This window comes from Ranitomeya imitator, chromosome 1 (assembly GCF_032444005.1).
Source record: "Ranitomeya imitator isolate aRanImi1 chromosome 1, aRanImi1.pri, whole genome shotgun sequence".
Lineage (NCBI taxonomy): Eukaryota > Metazoa > Chordata > Amphibia > Anura > Dendrobatidae > Ranitomeya > Ranitomeya imitator.
Window position 1 is genome coordinate 79,970,648 of NC_091282.1, and position 20,775 is coordinate 79,991,422.

At 48.3% G+C, this 20,775-nt stretch overlaps 1 protein-coding gene across 3 annotated transcripts; it reads right to left on the minus strand.

Moving 5' to 3' along the window:
* Positions 1–461: 461 nt before the first annotated feature.
* FST (follistatin) lies at positions 462–6,461 on the minus strand. 3 transcript variants are annotated; one of them, XR_011318049.1, is made up of 7 exons: positions 6,306–6,461; positions 5,016–5,207; positions 4,143–4,361; positions 3,761–3,985; positions 3,167–3,397; positions 1,673–2,499; positions 462–1,583 (listed from the first exon to the last, which is right to left on the minus strand). XR_011318049.1 is itself a non-coding variant. In XM_069748519.1 (6 exons), the coding sequence occupies exons 1-6, from the start codon at positions 6,382–6,384 to the stop codon at positions 2,420–2,422; spliced, it is 1,026 nt and encodes a 341-aa protein (XP_069604620.1). In that variant the 5' UTR covers positions 6,385–6,461; the 3' UTR covers positions 462–2,419. The 3 variants fall into 3 exon arrangements, 2 of the variants coding, with proteins under 2 accessions (XP_069604620.1, XP_069604632.1); XM_069748519.1 differs by having other exon boundaries at positions 462–2,499; XM_069748531.1 differs by having other exon boundaries at positions 462–2,778.
* Between the last annotated feature and the right edge of the window lie 14,314 nt (positions 6,462–20,775).

Consider the following 20,775-nt stretch of genomic DNA (forward strand, 5'->3'; position numbering starts at 1 on the left):
AAACGAGCAGTGATGCGAATGTAACTATTAATAAACCGCACTTTCTGCAAATAACAAGTGTTTGTCTCTCTCCCACCTTTTTTTTTGGCTCCATCGTTTAATTGGGTTTCGCTTTTAATTTTGGACCGGCAATTAGGAAGGTCTAGCTGTTTGTGTTTCTCACTTGTAAGGGGCGCTTGACATAACTTGATAAGATTGGAAGTTACAGAGTGCCAGACAGATGAAGTCTTCGGGAGGAGGAGGGATGGGGAGAGAGACAAGACAAACAAAATTGATAGGGCAAAGTTTCACTGTAGAAGACACTCGGGAATACTGTACTGATTAACTTCGCACTCCATGCAAAGAATGTCCTGTTTACTCTCAATCATGGATATACAGAATATATGCGCTTGTACTATAGGATAAGCTATAGAGTTAATGACTTATATCGTAACTACACTATGAAACCAAATCCACGCAGATTACAGAGCTACATAGGAAATTTCCATTTTATTGTTCAACCATAATTTATTTACAAATACACTTTATAACTTTTATATACATTGCACATTTACATGGTAAAAAAGTACAAAACTATATATTTAAATGAATTTATATTTAACTTGCCATGTTTTGAAAATATAAAATTGAATCAGAAAACCAAGAAGTGTAATTGTGGAAAAAAAAAAGCAAGAAACTTGGACTGATAAAGCTCCGATATGGTTACAACCAAAACAGAACAACGGTAATGTTTTGGCAAGAGTTCATGGATTGGCTACACGGATTAACGGGATATGTTCCCATAGAGTCCTTATGTTTGTTGTACTATTTGTGGTCACATAATAATAATGGCCGTTAATGACAGATTTTCAATGAATCTCGGGTTGATATATATATATATATATATATATATATATATATATATATATATATATTCAAAGCTTCTTTGCGATCAGTCAAGATTCCTTGTAAACAAAACCCAAAGAATGTATGTACAGGACTAAAGATAAAATCCAATAAATAAACATACTGGAACTGACATGCAAATGTGAGGAAATTAAAGAAAAAAAGCTCTAAAAAAACAGGAACAGGCTCGGTTCTGCACAACAAGGCTTTGTGAATCACCATGGCGGTCTATTTGTGAATCACCATGGCGGTCTACCGAGAATTCACCAAGCCATGATCTACGGAACTCTGCCAACATTCAGGGCCGGATTATGTTTGGGGGAATTCATTGGACAAATAATTTTGTAGGGGCAGGTCACTGGACCCAGCCTGAACCCCTATCGCAGCCATAAATAAGGATTATGTTTGGAGAAGGACATTGGCCAAATAATTTTGTAGGGGCAGGTTCCTGGACCCGACGTTGACCCCTATGGCAGCCACAAACAAGGATTATGTAGGAGCTGGTCCCTGGACCCGACCTTGACCCCTATGGTAGCCACAAATAAGGATTATTTTTGGAGAAGGACATTGGGTAAATAGTTTTGTAGGAGCAGATCCCTGGACCCGACCTTGACCCTTATGGCAGCCACAAATAAGGATTATTTTTGGAGAAGGACATTGGGTAAATAATTTTGTAGGAGCAGATCCCTGGACCCGACCTTACCCCATTGGCAGCCACAAATAAGTATTATTTTTGGAGAAGGACATTGGGTAAATAATTTTGTAGGAGCAGGTCCCTGGACCCGACCTTGACCCCTATGGCAGCCACAAATAAGGATTATGTTTTCGTAGAAGGACATTGGGTTTATTATTTTGTAGGAGCAGGTCCCTGGACTCGACCTTAACCCCTATCACAGCCATATATAACAGAAGCGGATGTGCATGTGTGGAAATTTGGAGAATTAATGAAAACAATGATTCTTTTAGAGCCACATGCAAGCTTGACCACCTCTTGACAGATCAATATAATCTTGGGATATCCATAAAGGCGAGTAGTAAATACCTTAATAAAAAAAAGTGCCAACTAGAAAATTCTGGGCTCAACAGAAAACTTTTTAAAGCTCCATAATTTTAACAGACCAAGGTAGGAAGTAAGAATGGAAGAGATTCCCAAGTTGGCGAATGGTGCCATAAATATACCCTCCGAATAATCCGGCCCTGCCGACGCTTACTCTATGACATCAATGTATGGAGTGAACAGCAATGGTCAGTGATAAGGAATGGACTTACACAGAAAAAAAGCTGAACTTTACAAGCAAAGGTTTCTCACAATAAATAACACTGCTCTCCCTTTGACGAATATATTTCTTCAAAACAAGGTGTACAGTCAAAAAAAACAGACATTTTATGTATAAATTATAAAACATGACACAGTATAAATAAATGTCTACCAGACTCAACTATATGTATACTTTTTTTTCTTCCTCAAAATAAATAAGCATACACCTATATACAGTATGGACATCACTCCTTGCCAAAGGCTGTTCCAACAGTTTTACCAGTGGACTGAAGATAATGGGAAGCTGTAGTCGGGGTCTTCCTCTTCCTCTTCGTCCTCAGGATCTTCATTAATGGCTATATAGGGGAATATAGGGGAGCTGTTGTTTAAATAAGGACAACAACAGCGCAGAAGCTCAGTGCATGATTGTTTTGTTTGTTTTGCTCTCTGAACAGCCATAAAACAGCGTTGCATTGTATGTGACTTGTAGCGATGCGTTTCGGCATCAACTTTTTGTTTTTTTAATTAATACTTTTTTTTTTCCTTTCTGTTTTTTTTTTTTTAATTAATCTATGAAGTCTTAACTGCAGAAAGTTTCTGAAGAACCCAATGGATCAGGCTTTTATTGCAGGTTCCTGTAATCAGACAAAAAGCGCTCGTGTTCTAGGTGTACTGCTCGTGTCCTCGAGAGTTAGTAGCGGCCGCCGCGCAAAAAGACAAGAGACCGGATCAACCGGTGAGTCTCATGGGGAGTTAGATCACTCAAAAGCATTAATGAAGCATTCAGCGAAGCACATAGAAGCGGAATTAGAAAACTAGAGGGGAAAGATATTCTCAGGCAACCCCTGGTAAATAGAAAGTATAGCTTTTCCTGCCCAAGAGGCAATAATAGTCAGGAATGGAGCACGATAAATAGCTAGCCATTGTGCTGGTATCCAATTCTCTCTAGTCTTCATTACGGAGGGGTTGCCTTTCGATATCTTAGATTGGATTTTGTTTGTTTGTTTGCGGTAAGTCACTTACAGTTGCAAGATCCGGAGTGTTTGACTTCCAAAAGTACACCCAACGAGCAGGCTGCCTGCTTCATGGCGCACTCGCTGGGGTAGGTGGTGTTATCACTGGCGCAAACCGCTTCATCAGACTTGCTGTCCGGGCAGTAATCTTCGCACACCGCGCAGCGCCCTCTGCCCACTCGGCTGTCCCACAGGCATTTCTTACTGAAGCTGCACTTGATATCTTCACACGACTTCGCCTCTGCAAACAAGAATCATATGTCAGTAATCTCTCCAGTAGCAAACAACACAGACATCTCTACGGCCATCGGAGGGGCTGCAGACCACCCTTCTCCCGTGCATAGTTATAATCATTTCGTACTACCCCAATACTTCTTTCTTCCTACCGGGTGGCCAGTGATATGAATAACCGGACAGTTGAACTCGACACTAATAACATTTTATTTTAGTTATTATTTTTATCGTTATTAGTATCTTCATATTCAGCTGAATTCTTTCTATTTGCCATTATCGGGGACGATATAAAATAAAGCAGATCTCAGCTCCCAAAGTCAATAGTTGTGCCACAGGCAGATGTCTAATGCCAGACGGTGCAGATACTTACTTATGCATTTTCCTTCGTACGCCAATCCAATAGACCTGCCCAGGAGACAGGTTGCTTTCCGCAGATGACAGGCACTGGCATACGTAATCCCATCATTTCCGCATAGGTATTGCTCCGGGTAGGTGGGCTCCGGGCAGTGCCGGTGACACGTCACACAGTAGGCATTATTGGTTTGGTCCACCACACACGTGGAGGTGCCCGGACATAGGACATCTCTGCACGTCTCTGAAATAGACACAGGAGAGAGCCATAAAAATGTGCCCAACTGAAAGCCAGCACCGTGCCAAAACATGAGATGGGCACAGAACCCACGATAGAGGGGTTTACAGTCCCCGGTCACGGTCACATGTAATGCATTGGTACAATAACATCTCGGACATACTTTTGCATTTGCCTTGGTACTGCACATCCAGCTCTGGGATCCCTTTGCATTTGGCCTTGAGCAGGGCGCACTCGTCCTTGTAGGTTTTGCCATCCAGCCCACACACGGGGCCTTTCCAGGTGATGTTGGAGCAGTCCGGAGCACAAACGCACCTTGGCTTATTTTTCTTATTCATTTTACATTTTTTCCCGGGTCCACAATCCACGTTTTCACACGTTTCTGTTTTGCAAAATAAACAACGACTGTGAGCTCAGGTCAACGAGTATCAAACGGCAGATTAACGAAACAATGTATCTCAGTGCATTAACGAAACATTGTATCTCGGGGCATTAACGAAACAATGTATCTCAGTGCATTAACGAAACATTGTATCTCGGTGCATTAACGAAACAATGTATCTCACATGTATCACGCTAGCACCAAGCACCTTTTAAAGAAATAAAACAAGAACAACAACAAAAAAATTATAAGAAACTCAGAAATGTAGCCAGGGAAAAAAGGTCCTCTCTCTCTTCAAAAAACTCCATCAGTTCACATGATCTACAGAGAGGGAGCACAAGTTCTTCCAGAAATCTGGTTCAAAATTGAGTGCAGATGTCCCGTTCACTACTTTAATAAATCCCCCCGTGAAAACTAACACTTAATAATCAAGTCTAGGTGGTCACAATCTGCAACCCCAGACTAAAGGACCCCAGGTACGTATGGCTGAGGGTATGCGCGTCACATACAGAACAGCTTGTAGAACTTATCCCTAATGGCTGTGGTGTGATCTATGGGAAACGGACCCCCCGCCTTCCCACCCTACAACGTCCGCAGACACTACCGATGTCTAATAACATGCTGGAACAATTAGGATGGTGCGGAGCGCCCTACCTTTGCAGGGTATGCAGTGCGGCGCTCCTCCGTTGAATATCATCCATTTGAATAGCGTGCTGTTGGGTACGTCTTCCTCCGTCCAGGACGTGCCCAGTCTGCCAGTTTTGCAGCATTCCTCTTTGCTCAGTTCAGTCCTGTACAGGGTCTGGCATCGGCCATTCTTGGATTGCTGTAGCCAACAGTTCCCAGCTGCAAGACATAGCAGGGCAGCCATATCAGTGTCACTTAGCGGTGACTCAGACAAAACAAGTGTGCTCCGCGCCGCGACTTCCACGCCACTGTTTACTTTTATTTTGTCCTGTTTCATAACCCGCAGTAGTAACACCAGCCTATCCCCAGACACGGCGCACGGGTTAACCCCTTGAGAGGCAGCAGATCCCACGCGCCGTCTCCCCCTATCGCTGACACAGGCTTTTAAATAACATATAAACACAATTCTTCCTGCGTTTATTACGGCACCAAGTGCGTTCATCCTATAAGGGATTCGTGTGTGCGCGACGCTGTGTTGCAATCTGAGGGGGCTACACAACATTTGCACATTCTTTCGAAATATCACATTTAGCTGGATCCCTTACAAAAATAACAGGGCTGAAAAAGTTTTTTTCTTTAAAAAAAAAAGTACAAAGAGACGTACCGAAGATAAAGGTGTCATTTCCCAGATCTTTCCTGTACCATAGATCCTGCTTTGTGTCAATTTTTTGTTTATAAATATCTCACAATATGGAAATAAACAAACAACCAAAAGATTCTTTGAAGTGGCTGATAATAAAAGTACAATAAAAAGTGGCTGAATAATATATATATATATATATATATATATATATATATATATATATATATATATATTATTATTTAATTTCCATATTCTGCAGCACTTTACAATAATCCTTCCAATGCCAGAATATTTACATAAAATAATGTATTTATCATATTTCTATGGCCGTCACCTTTATCCATTACAACCCTCAGGTATCTTTACAATTGTTCCTCGAATATTATTCTATATAAATCCAGACAATATCCAGGATACCAGATAAAACGTTACCTTTCCCTTTAATTCATCAGATCACTGATTTCTCCAAACTCCTGGAAACAAACTTTTTTTTTTTTTTTTTAAATTCCAGTCCAGGAAAAAAAAAAAAAACAACAATTGAGATCCACTTTCTAAAAAGTTTCTGCAAATTGTGTCCTGTCCAATGCAGAGATCATGAGACGATGAAAAAACTCCAAAAAGATAAAAATAATAATAATTAAAAAAAAAAGGAAATGAGGAGTTGATGTGCTTACCCTGGACAGTGTGATCCCCCATGAAATGGTTCAGAGACATAGTCACCAGAAGTCCCAGCAAGCCCGGGCGATGTAACATCCTCAGTGCACAGTGTGGAGCTGGTGGTGCAGGCTGATCTCTCTATTGAATGAACGGCAGGCAATGCAGTCTCTCTTTAAATCTATAAGGGGGTCTTAGCTGTCTGCGGTGGGCGGGCTCCGCTGTGTGTGTGAGTGTGTGTCTCTGTTTTGGGGGTGGGGATTTTTTTTAACAAATTCACAGTGAATCAGGTGACATTTTTTTTTTTTCAATTTTTGCAAACAACATGAGATCCGTGTACTGGAGATGGCACCGGGCACATGGCTGCCACAGGGGGACGGGGGCAGACTGCTGCCAGCCCTAATGAGCCGGTGTGGGGCAGGTTAGTTATGGGGCAGCCTAGTTATGGGGCAGGTTATGGGGCAGCCTAGTTATGGGGCAGGTTCCTTTTAGCGCAGGTTATGGGGCAGGTTATGGGGCAGCCTAGTTATGGGGCAGGTTCCTTTTAGGGCAGGTTATGGGGCAGCCTAGTTATGGGGCAGGTTATGGGGCAGCCTAGTTATGGGGCAGGTTCCTTTTACTGCAGGTTATGGGGCAGCCTAGTTATGGGGCAGGTTATGGGGCAGCCTAGTTATGGGGCAGGTTCCTTTTAGGGCAGGTTATGGGGCAGCCTAGTTATGGGGCAGGTTCCTTTTAGGGCAGGTTATGGGGCAGCCTAGTTATGGGGCAGGTTATGGGGCAGTCTAGTTATGGGGCAGGTTATGGGGCAGGTTATGGGGCAGCCTAGTTATGGGGCAGGTTATGGGGCAGTCTAGTTATGGGGCAGGTTCCTTTTAGGGCAGGTTATGGGGCAGTCTAGTTATGGGGCAGGTTCCTTTTAGCGCAGGTTATGGGGCAGCCTAGTTATGGGGCAGGTTCCTTTTAGGGCAGGTTATGGGGCAGTCTAGTTATGGGGCAGGTTCCTTTTAGCGCAGGTTATGGGGCAGCCTAGTTATGGGGCAGGTTCCTTTTAGGGCAGGTTATGGGGCAGTCTAGTTATGGGGCAGGTTCCTTTTAGGGCAGGTTATGGGGCAGTCTAGTTATGGGGCAGGTTCCTTTTAGCGCAGGTTATGGGGCAGCCTAGTTATGGGGCAGGTTCCTTTTAGGGCAGGTTATGGGGCAGCCTAGTTATGGGGCGTTCCTTTTAGGGCAGGTTATGGGGCAGCCTAGTTATGGGGCAGGTTATGGGGCAGTCTAGTTATGGGGCAGGTTCCTTTTAGGGCAGGTTATGGGGCAGTCTAGTTATGGGGCAGGTTCCTTTTAGCGCATGTTATGGGGCAGCCTAGTTATGGGGCAGGTTATGGGGCAGTCTAGTTATGGGGCAGGTTCCTTTTAGGGCAGGTTATGGGGCAGTCTAGTTATGGGCAGGTTCCTTTTAGGGCAGGTTATGGGGCAGCCTAGTTATGGGGCAGGTTATGGGGCAGTCTAGTTATGGGGCAGGTTCCTTTTAGGGCAGGTTATGGGGCAGTCTAGTTATGGGGCAGGTTCCTTTTAGCGCAGGTTATGGGGCAGCCTAGTTATGGGGCAGGTTCCTTTTAGTGCAGGTTATGGGGCAGTCTAGTTATGGGGCAGGTTCCTTTTAGGGCAGGTTATGGGGCAGTCTAGTTATGGGCAGGTTCCTTTTAGGGCAGGTTATGGGGCAGCCTAGTTATGGGGCAGGTTATGGGGCAGTCTAGTTATGGGGCAGGTTCCTTTTAGGGCAGGTTATGGGGCAGTCTAGTTATGGGGCAGGTTCCTTTTAGCGCAGGTTATGGGGCAGCCTAGTTATGGGGCAGGTTACTTTTAGGGCAGGTTATGGGGCAGGTTATGGGGCAGTCTAGTTATGGGGCAGGTTCCTTTTAGGGCAGGTTATGGGGCAGTCTAGTTATGGGGCAGGTTCCTTTTAGGGCAGGTTATGGGGCAGCCTAGTTATGGGGCAGGTTACTTTTAGGGCAGGTTATGGGGCAGCCTAGTTATGGGGCAGGTTATGGGGCAGTCTAGTTATGGGGCAGGTTCCTTTTAGCGCAGGTTATGGGGCAGTCTAGTTATGGGGCAGGTTCCTGTTAGCGCAGGTTATGGGGCAGCCTAGTTGGGGGCAGGTTATGGGGCAGTCTAGTTGTGGGGCAGGTTATGGGGCAGCCTAGTTATGGGGCAGGTTATGGGGCAGTCTAGTTGTGGGGCAGGTTATGGGGCAGTCTAGTTGTGGGGCAGGTTATGGGGCAGTCTAGTTATGGGGCAGGTTCCTGTTAGCGCAGGTTATGGGGCAGGTTATGGGGCAGCCTAGTTATGGGGCAGGTCATGTGGCGGACTCTCATGTACACCATGTTTGGCACAGCTGAATGAAGCCAGGTGGGCGATATCCCTCTCCATGGTAATGGCAGAGGACAGGAGTCCGGCAGTGAGCGGCGGCGGCATTCCCGGGCACCGCGTCTCCGCACACAACTCCCTGACAAGAGTTCGTCTTCCACTAAGTGCAGCAGATAGAGTCAGAGCAATGCCGGAGACCACCGGAGCCTCAGAGCAGCACCTGCAGGCTGGCACTGGCCGCCCCCCGGTATCTAGCGGCCATCTCCGCTCACTGCTGAGCTCTGACCGCGGCCCTTCCTGCTCTCCGCCCGGGACACCGGCAGGAGCAGCCACATACGAGGTGGTGCAGCGCCCTCTGATGGCGGAGCGCGGCCTCAGTCACACAGTACACTGGCTCCTCACAGCTCTGATCTCCACACTCCTCCAAATCTCTGTCACTCCTCCGTGTGTCCAGCCCGATCATTCCCTCCACCCCAGTATAGCGCTATTCTTCCTGTACACTGTATAGCCGACACTTTAGTTACTCCTCAATATACCATTCTCCATCCATTATCTGCCTCTATCACATATAATAGGATTTATTCCTCTATTTTTCTCTTCTGCCTCTATCATCTATCGATTATTATTTATCATATATCTATTGTCTATTATCTATAATATAACGCTGGGAGCGTCACTCTGTCCGAAGCCTCTATAGACTGCGCAAGCGCAAGCGCCGGCGCAGTCTGGGCCTCACAGAGCGACGCTCCCGGGAGATCGCGGTGTGCGTTCACACTGAACACACACCGCGATCTCCACCGCAGAAGCAGGGACCGCCAGGAGGGTGAGTATCGGCCTATATTCACCTGTCCCCGTTCCATCGCTGAGCGCCGCCATCTTCCCGGTCTTCGGTCTGTGGCCTTCAGTTCAGAGGGCGCGATGACGCCCTTAATGCGCGCCGGCGCCGCCCTCTGACTGAACAGTCACGGCCAGGAGACCGGGAAGATGGCGCCGCTCAGCGATGGAACGCCGGACAAGTGAGTATAGTAAGTGCTGGGGGGGCCTGAGCTGGCGGCGATACCGGCACCTGACCCCCACAGCGCGCCGGTGTCCCCGCCTGCTCAGGCCCCCCAGCACTCGGCGCCGAGCGGGTCAGAGGCAGTATGGGGACGCAGGATGGAGCAGCACATAAGGATGGGGACGCAGGATGGAGCAGCACATAAGGATGGGGACGCAGGATGGAGCAGCACATAAGGATGGGGACGCAGGATGGAGCAGCACATAAGGATGGGGACGCAGGATGGAGCAGCACATAAGGATGGGGACGCAGGATGGAGCAGCACATAAGGATGGGGACGCAGGATGGAGCAGCACATAAAGATGGGGGCGCAGGATGGAGCAGCACATAAGGATGGGGACGCAGGATGGAGCAGCACATAAGGATGGGGACGCAGGATGGAGCAGCACATAAGGATGGGGACGCAGGATGGAGCAGCACATAAAGATGGGGGCGCAGGATGGAGCAGCACATAAGGATGGGGACGCAGGATGGAGCAGCACATAAGGATGAGGACGCAGGTTGGAGCAGCACATAAGGATGGGGACGCAGGATGGAGCAGCACTTAAGGATGGGGACGCAGGATGGAGCAGCACATAAGGATGGGGACGCAGGATGGAGCAGCACATAACAGGATGGGGACGCAGGATGCAGCATGAACATAAGGATGGGGACGCAGGATGGGAGCAGCACATAAGGATGGGGACGCAGGATGGGGGCAGCACATAACAGGATGGGGACGCAGGATGGAGTAGCACATAAGGATGGGGACGCAGGATGGAGCAGCACATAACAGGATGGGGACGCAGGATGGAGCAGCACATAAGGATGGGGACGCAGGATGGGAGCAGCACATAAGGATGGGGACGCAGGATGGAGCAGCACATAAGGATGGGGACGCAGGATGGAGCAGCACATAAGGATGGGGACGCAGGATGCAGCATGAACATAAGGATGGGGACGCAGGATGCAGCATGAACATAAGGATGGGGACACAGGATGGAGCAGCACATAACAGGATGGGGACGCAGGATGGAGCAGCACATAAGGATGGGGACGCAGGATGGAGCAGCACATAAGGATGGGGACGCAGGATGGGAGCAGCACATAAGGATGGGGACGCAGGATGGAGCAGCACATAACAGGATGGGGACGCAGGATGGAGCAGCACATAAGGATGGGGACGCAGGATGGAGCAGCACATAAGGATGGGGACGCAGGATGGAGCAGCACATAAGGATGGGGACGCAGGATGGAGCAGCACATAACAGGATGGGGACGCAGGATGGAGCAGCACATAAGGATGGGGACGCAGGATGGAGCAGCACATAAGGATGGGGACGCAGGATGGAGCAGCACATAAGGATGGGAACGCAGGATGGAGCAGCACATAAGGATGGGGACGCAGGATGGAGCAGCACATAAGGATGGGGACGCAGGATGCAGCAGCACATAAGGATGGGGACGCAGGATAGAGCAGCACATAAGGATGGGGACGCACGATGGAGCAGCACATAAGGATGGGGACGCAGGATGGAGCAGCACATAACAGGATGGGGACGCAGGATGCAGCATGAACATAAGGATGGGGACGCAGGATGGGAGCAGCACATAAGGATGGGGACGCAGGATGGAGCAGCACATAACAGGATGGGGACGCAGGATGGAGCAGCACATAAGGATGGGGACGCAGGATGGAGCAGCACATAAGGATGGGGACGCAGGATGGAGCAGCACATAAGGATGGGGACGCAGGATGGAGCAGCACATAAGGATGGGGACGCAGGATGCAGCAGCACATAAGGATGGGGACGAAGGATGGAGCAGCACATAAGGATGGGGACGCAGGATGGAGCAGCACATAACAGGATGGGGACGCAGGATGCAGCATGAACATAAGGATGGGGACGCAGGATGGGAGCAGCACATAAGGATGGGGACGCAGGATGGAGCAGCATATAACAGGATGGGGACGCAGGATGGAGCAGCACATAAGGATGGGGACGCAGGATGGGAGCAGCACATAAGGATGGGGACGCAGGATGGAGCAGCACATAAGGATGGGGACGCAGGATGGAGCAGCACATAAGGATGGGGACGCAGGATGCAGCATGAACATAAGGATGGGGACGCAGGATGCAGCATGAACATAAGGATGGGGACGCAGGATGGAGCAGCACATAACAGGATGGGGACGCAGGATGGAGCAGCACATAAGGATGGGGACGCAGGATGGAGCAGCACATAAGGATGGGGACGCAGGATGGGAGCAGCACATAAGGATGGGGACGCAGGATGGAGCAGCACATAACAGGATGGGGACGCAGGATGGAGCAGCACATAAGGATGGGGACGCAGGATGGAGCGGCACATAAGGATGGGGACGCAGGATGGAGCAGCACATAACAGGATGGGGACGCAGGATGGAGCAGCACATAAGGATGGGGACGCAGGATGGAGCAGCACATAAGGATGGGGACGCAGGATGGAGCAGCACATAAGGATGGGGACGCAGGATGGAGCATGAACATAAGGATGGGGACGCAGGATGGGAGCAGCACATAAGGATGGGGACGCAGGATGCAGCAGCACATAAGGATGGGGACGCAGGATGCAGCATGAACATAAGGATGGGGACGCAGGATGCAGCATGAACATAAGGATGGGGACGCAGGATGCAGCAGCACATAAGGATGGGGACGCAGGATGCAGCATGAACATAAGGATGGGGACGCAGGATGGGAGCAGCACATAAGGATGGGGACGCAGGATGCAGCAGCACATAAGGATGGGGACGCAGGATGCAGCATGAACATAAGGATGGGGACGCAGGATGGGAGCAGCACATAAGGATGGGGACGCAGGATGCAGCAGCACATAAGGATGGGGACGCAGGATGCAACAGCACATAAGGATGGGGACGCAGGATGCAGCATGAACATAAGGATGGGGACGCAGGATGCAGCAGCACATAAGGATGGGGACGCAGGATGCAGCAGTACATAAGGATGGGGACGCAGGATGGAGCAGCACATAAGGATGGGGACGCAGGATGCAGCAGCACATAAGGATGGGGACGCAGGATGCAGCAGCACATAAGGATGGGGACGCAGGATGCAGCAGCACATAAGGATGGGGACGCAGGATGGAGCAGCACATAAGGATGGGGACGCAGGATGGGAGCAGCACATAAGGATGGGGACGCAGGATGGAGCAGCACATAAGGATGGGGACGCAGGATGCAGCAGCACATAAGGATGGGGACGCAGGATGCAGCAGCACATAAGGATGGGGACGCAGGATGCAGCAGCACATAAGGATGGGGACGCAGGATGGAGCAGCGCATGACAGGATGGGGACGCAGGATGGAGCAGCGCATGACAGGATGGGGACGCAGGATGGAGCAGCGCATGACAGGATGGGGACGCAGGATGGGAGCAGCGCATCACAGGATGGGAGCAGCGCATCACAGGATGGGGACGCAGGATGGGAGCAGCGCATGACAGGATGGGGACGCAGGATGGGAGCAGCGCATGACAGGATAGGGAACGCAGGATGGAGCAGCACATGACAGGATGGGGACGCAGGATGGAGCAGCGCATGACAGGATGGGGACGCAGGATGGAGCAGCACATGACAGGATGGGGACGCAGGATGGAGCAGCGCATGACAGGATGGGGACGCAGGATGGAGCAGCACATACCATGATGGAGACAATATACCAATATAAATGCTCGCCACCCGGGCGTAGAACGGGTTCAATAGCTAGTCTACTATATAATTGTCTAAGGGTCACTTCCGTCTGTCTGTCACGGATATTCATTGGTCGCGGCCTCTGTCTGTCATGGAAATCCAAGTTGCTTATTGGTCGCGGCAAAATAGCCACGACCAATCAGCGACGGGCACAGTCCGGCGGAAAAATGGCCGCTCCTTCCTCACCGCAGTCAGTACCCGCTCCATACTCCCCTCCAGTCAGCGCTCACACAGGGTTAATGGCTGCGTTACACCGCGCTGTAACGCACTCCATTAACGCTGCTATTAACCCTGTGTGACCAACTTTTTACTATTAATGCTGCCTATGCAGCATCAATAGTAAAAAGATCTCATGGTACAAATAATAATAATAAAAAAAAGGTTATTCTCACCCTATGCCGTCGCGTCCTCTCCTCGGCAGTGCAAGCGGCAGGTTCCGGTGGCAAGGATGCTATGCGAGAAGGACCTGCCATGACGTCACGATCATGTGACCGTGACCTCATCACAGGTCCTGCGCTCATACCAACCCTGGAACCGGAAGCTGCCGCGTGCACCGCACACAGGTGCAAGGACTAAAAGGGGCCCTCGGAGGGTGAGTATATGTTAGTTTTTTATTTTAAGCCTTTTTTAACCTGTTACATACGTGGCTGGGCAATATACTACGTGACTGGCCAATATACTACGTGGCTGGGCAATATACTACGTGGCTGGGCAATATACTACGTGGCTGGGCAATATACTACGTAGCTGGGCAATATACTACGTGACTGGGCAGCATACTACGTGTCTGTGCTGTATACTATGTGACTGGGTAATATACTACGTGACTGGCCAATATACTACGTGTCTGGGCAGTATACTATGTGGCTGGGCAATATACTACGTGACTGGGCAATATACTACGTGACTGGCCAATATACTACGTGGCTGGGCAATATACTACGTGGCTGGGCGATATACTACGTGGCTGGGCAATATACTACGTGACTGGGCAATATACTACGTGGCTGGGCAATATACTACGTGGCTGGGCAATATACTACGTGACTGGGCAATATACTACGTGACTGGGCAATATACTACGTGGCTGGGCAATATAGTATGCGACTGGGCAATATACTACGTGACTGGGCAATATACTACGTGGCTGGGCAATATAGTATGTGACTGGGCAATATACTACGTGGCTGGGCAATATAGTATGTGACTGGGCAATATACTACGTGACTGGGCAATATACTACGTGACTGGCCAATATACTACGTGACTGGGCAATATACTACGTGGCTGGGCAATATACTACGTGACTGGGCAATATACTACGTGGCTGGGCAATATAGTATGTGACTGGGCAATATACTACGTGGCTGGGCAATATACTACGTGGCTGGGCAATATACTACGTGGCTGGGCAATATACTACGTGGACATGCATATTCTAGAATACCTGATGCATTAGAATCGGGCCACCATCTAGTCTACTATATAATTGTCTAAGGGTCACTTCCGTCTGTATGTCTGTCTTTCTGTCTGTCTTTCTGTCACAGATTTTCATTGGTTGCGGCCTCTGTCTGCCATGGAAATCCAAGTCGCTGATTGGTTGTGGCAAAAAGCCCACGACCATTGCCACGACCAATCAGCGACGGGCACAGTCCGGCGGCAACATGGCCGCTCCTGTTATGATGTGGTGGTTTAGGAGCAACATGGAAGGAGCTCTGAAGGAAGTGGTAACTGTACTGACCGCAGTCCCTAAGCTCAACACAACACTAGAAGTAGCCGTGGGATGCTCCTAACTCTCCCTAGGCACCTCTTCACAGCTTAAGAGCTAACTACCCCTAAAGATAGAAGCAGGAAAACTATCTTGCCTCAGAGAAAATCCCCAAAGGATAGATTAGCCCCCAACAAATAATGACTGTGAGTGGAGAGGGAAAGGACATACACAGAATGAAACCAGGATGAGCACAGGAGGCCAGTCTAGCTAGATAGATAGGGCAGGATGGAATACTGTGCGGTCAGTATAAAACACTACAAAATTCCACACAGAGATTACAAAACTCTCCACACCTGACTAAAGGTGTGGAGGGTAAATCTGCTTCCCAGAGCTTCCAGCAACACAGAGTTAATTCATACTGATAAGCTGGACAAACATAGAAAGCACAGAACGGATAAGTCCACAATCTGTGGACAGAAAAGAGCAAGCAAGAACTTAGCTTTGCTGAATTGGTCAGGATAACAGGGAAATCCAAAGAGATGTGAATCCAACCAGGAACCATTTACAAGTGGCACTGGCTGAAGGAAAGAGCCAGGCATAAATAGCCGAGCAGAAAAGACAATCAGTAGAAGCAGCTGCTGACAGCTAAATCCAAGGAGCAGCCATACCACTTGAAACCACAAGAGGGAGCCCAAGAGCAGAACTCACAAAAGTGCCACTTACAACCACCGGAGGGAGCCCAAGAGCGGAATTCACAACAGTACCCCCCCTTGAGGAGGGGTCACCGAACCCTCACCAGAGCCCCCAGACCGATCAGGACGAGCCAAGTGAAAAGCACGAACCAAATCGGTGGCATGGACATCGGAGGCAACAACCCAAGAATTATCCTCCTGGCCATAACCCTTCCACTTGACAAGATACTGAAGCCTCCGCCTCGAAAAACGAGAATCCAAAATCTTCTCAACCTCATATTCCAACTCTCCCTCAACCAACACCGAGGCAGGAGGGTCAACCGAGGGAACAACGGGCACCACATATCTCCGCAACAAAGATCTATGGAAAACATTATGAATGGCAAAAGAGGCTGGAAGAGCCAAACGAAAAGACACCGGATTAATAATTTCAGAAATTTTATAAGGACCAATAAACCGAGGCTTAAACTTAGGGGAAGAAACCTTCATAGGAACATGACGAGAAGACAACCAAACCAAATCCCCCACACGAAGCCGGGGGCCAACACACCGATGGCGGTTAGCAAAACGTTGAGCCCTTTCCTGAGACAACGTCAAATTGTCCACCACATGAGTCCAAATCTGCTGCAGCCTGTCCACCACAGAATCAACACCAGGACAATCAGAAGGCTCAACCTGCCCAGAAGAAAAACGAGGATGAAAACCAAAATTACAAAAGAAAGGTGAAACCAAAGTAGCCGAACTAGCCCGATTATTAAGGGCAAACTCGGCCAACGGCAAGAAAGACACCCAATCATCCTGATCAGCAGACACAAAGCATCTCAAATAGGTCTCCAAGGTCTGATTAGTTCGCTCAGTTTGGCCATTAGTCTGAGGATGAAACGCCGAGGAAAAAGACAAATCAATGCCCATCCTAGCACAAAAGGCCCGCCAAAACCTAGAGACAAACTGAGAACCTCTGTCAGCCACAATATTCTCCAGAATGCCATGCAAACGAACCACATGCTGAAAAAACAATGGAACCAGATCTGAGGAGGAAGGCAACTTAGGCAAAGGTACCAGATGGACCATTTTAGAGAACCGGTCACAAACAACCCAGATAACAGACATCTTCTGGGAAACAGGAAGATCCGAAATAAAATCCATGGAAATATGCGTCCAGGGCCTCTCAGGGACCGGCAAAGGCAAAAGCAACCCACTAGCGCGGGAACAGTAAGGCTTGGCTTGGGCGCAAGTCCCACAGGACTGCACAAAAGCACGGACATCGCGCGACAAGGAAGACCACCAAAAGGACATAGCAACCAAATCTCTGGTACCAAAAATCCCAGGATGACCAGCCAACACTGAACAATGAACCTCAGAAATCGCCTTACTTGTCCATCCATCAGGAACAAACAGCTTCCCCACAGGACAGCGGTCAGGCCTATCGGCCTGAAATTCCTGAAGCACCCGCCGCAAATCAGGGGAGATGGCAGAAAGAATCACCCCTTTCTTAAGAATGCCAACCGGCTCAAGGACTCCAGGAGAATCAGGCGAAAAACTCCTAGAGAGGGCATCAGCCTTAACATTCTTAGATCCCGGAAGATACGAGACCACAAAATCAAAACGGGAGAAAAACAGGGACCATCGAGCCTGTCTAGGATTCAGCCGCTTCCTGACCTTGACACAAGGCCAACAGGGTTTTTTCTGCATGATCCACAGAGTTAGGTTCATCATACAATAATCCGAGCGCTTGAAAGAATGCGTCAACATTCAGCAGTGCCGGATTCCCTGATTCAAGGGAGAATGCCCAGTCCTGAGGGTCACCACGCAGCAAGGATATGATGATTTTTACTTGCTGAATGGGATCGCCAGAAGAACGGGGTTTCAAAGCAAAAAACAATTTGCAGTTATTTTTAAAGTTCAAAAAATTGGATCTGTCTCCAAAAAACAAATCAGGAGAAGGAATTTTAGGCTCCAAAGCCGGAGTCTGGACAACATAATCTTGGATACTCTGTACTCTTGCAGCAAGTTGATCCACACGAGAAAACAAACCCTGAACATCCATGCCAGAGCACAAATCCTGCACCACCCAAAGGTCAAGAGGAAAAAAAAAAGACAAAAAGAGAGCACAGAAAAAAAAATGGCTCAGAATTTTTTCCTTCTTTTTGAGATGCATTTAATTCATTTAGGGCCACTTGTACTGTTATGATCTGGTGGTTTAGGAGCAACAAGGAACGAGCTCTGAAGGAAGTGGTATCTGTACTGACCGCAGTCCCTAAGCTCAACACAACACTAGAAGTAGCTGTGGGATGCTCCTAACTCTCCCTAGGCACCTCTTCACAGCCTAAGAGCTAACTACCCCTAAAGATAGAAGCAGGAGAACTATCTTGCCTCAGAGAAAATCCCCAAAGGATAGGTTAGCCCCCCACAAATAATGACTGTGAGTGGAGAGGGAAAGGACATACACAGAATGAAACCAGGATGAGCACAGGAGGCCAGTCTAGCTAGATAGATAGGACAGGATGGAATACTGTGCGGTCAGTATAAAACACTACAAAAATTCACGCAGAGATTACAAGAATCTCCACACCTGACTAAAGGTGTGGAGGGTAAATCTGCTTCCCAGAGCTTCCAGCAACACAGAGTTAATTCATACTGATAAGCTGGACAAACGTAGAAAGCACAGAACGGATAAGTCCACAATCTGTGGACAGAAAAGAGCAAGAAAGAACTTAGCTTTGCTGAACTGGTCAGGATAACAGGGAAATCCAAAGAGATGTGAATCCAACCAGGAACCATTTACAAGTGGCACTGGCTGAAGGAAAGAGCCAGGCATAAATAGCCGAGCAGAAAAGACAATCAGTAGAAGCAGCTGCTGACAGCTAGATCCAAGGAGCAGCCATACCACTTGAAACCACAAGAGGGAGCCCAAGAGCAGAACTCACAAAAGTGCCACTTACAACCACCGGAGGGAGCCCAAGAGCGGAATTCACAACACGCTCCTTCCTCCCTGCAGTCAGTGCCCGCCCCATACTCCCCTCCAGTCAGCCCTCACACAGGGTTAATGCCAGCGTTAATGGACCGCGTTAGGCCGCGGTGTTACGCACTCCATTAACGCTGCTATTAACTCTGTGTGACCAACTTTTTAGTATTGATGCTGCGTATGCGCTGTCCTCGGCAGTGCAAGCGGCAGGTTCCGGTGCCAAGGATGCTATGCGAGAAGGACCTTCCATGATGTCACGGTCATGTGACCGCGATGTCATCACAGGTTCTGCGCTCATACCAACCCTGGGACCGGAAGCTGCCGCGTGCACCGCACACAGGTGCTAGGACTACAAGGGGCCTACGGAAGGTGAGTATATGTTTATTTTTTATTTTAAGTCTTTTTTAACCACGCATATAGTGCCCACATTGCTATATACTACATGGGCAGTGTTACATACTGCGTGGGCTGCGTTATATACTACATGGCACATGGCTGCTATGTACTACGTGGGCAGTGTTATATACCATGTGGGCAATGTTATATACTGTGTGGGCTGCGTTATATACTACATGGATGCTATATACCATGTGGGCAGTGTTATATACTATGTGGGCAATGTTATATACTGCGTGGGCTGCGTTATATACTACATGGCTGTTATATACTATGTGACCAGTGTTATATACTATGTGGGCAATGTTATATACTGCGTGGGCTGCGTTATATACTACATGGCTGCTATATACTACGTGGGCAGTGTTATATACTGTGTGGGCTGCGTTATCTACTACATGGCTGCTATATACTATATGAGCAGTGTTATATACTATGTGGGCAGTGTTATATACTGTGTGGGCTGCGTTATATACTGCATGGCTGCTATATACTACGTGGCCAGTGTTATATACTATGTGGGCAATTTTATATACTGCGTGGGCTGTGTTATATACTGTTTGGGCTGTGTTATATACTGTTTGGGCTGTGTTATATACTTTTTGGGCTGTGTTATATACTGCGTGGCCACTGCTATATACTGCGTGGCCTGTATTAACGCATCGGGTATTCAAGAATATGTCATGGCCTGTGCTATTTACTATGTGGCTGCTATATACATGCATAGTCTAGAATACCGGATGCGTTAGAATCAGGCCACCATCTAGTCTATCAATAATTATTTATCTATTATCTATTATCCATCTATCATCTATCTATCTATCATCTATATATTATCTATCTATCTATCTATCTATCTATCTATCTATCTATCTATCTATCTATCTATCTATCTATCATCTATCCATTAGCGTTCTATTATCTATCTATCTATCTATCTATCTATCTATCTATCTATCTATCTATCTATCTATCTATCTATTATGTATCTTTCTATTATCTATCTATCTCTCTTTCGTTCACATACTGTGTTGCTCTCTCCACCGCTCTCTCTTCTTACCCCAGCAGGATAAATGTTTTCTCTTCCTCCTTCATGGAGCTGAAATCTGGGAAGAGTTCAGATAGTCTCCTGAAGTGAGTGTCCCTCACTGCTGAGTATTTGGTGCAGTGTAGCAGGAAGTGGGTCTCAGGATCTGGCAGTCTCTGGGGTCCGAGAATTTCTCCAGATATAGAGCCAGTCTGTAGTCTTTCTGTAGAGTCCTGTACACAGTCAGTTTCTGTGAGGTGATGATATTGTTTCTCCAGTCACCGACGCACCTCTCTTGGACCTCCTCTACCATGTTCCTGATTCTGGCTTTTGTCAGGCTGCTGTGATTGATGTTTCGGTCATGTTGGGTTTGGGTGAGCTGCTTCGAGGGTCCTGGTTCAGGTGGAAGGAACAGGGCTTTATGTTGATGAGAGCTTGGATTGCTATGATGTAGGTGTGCCTGTAATAACAGCGCCCTCTTCAGAACTGGTAGGTGCAGAGGGAATCTGCCCATCTCAGCCCGACAACCACTGTTTGTGGTGCTAC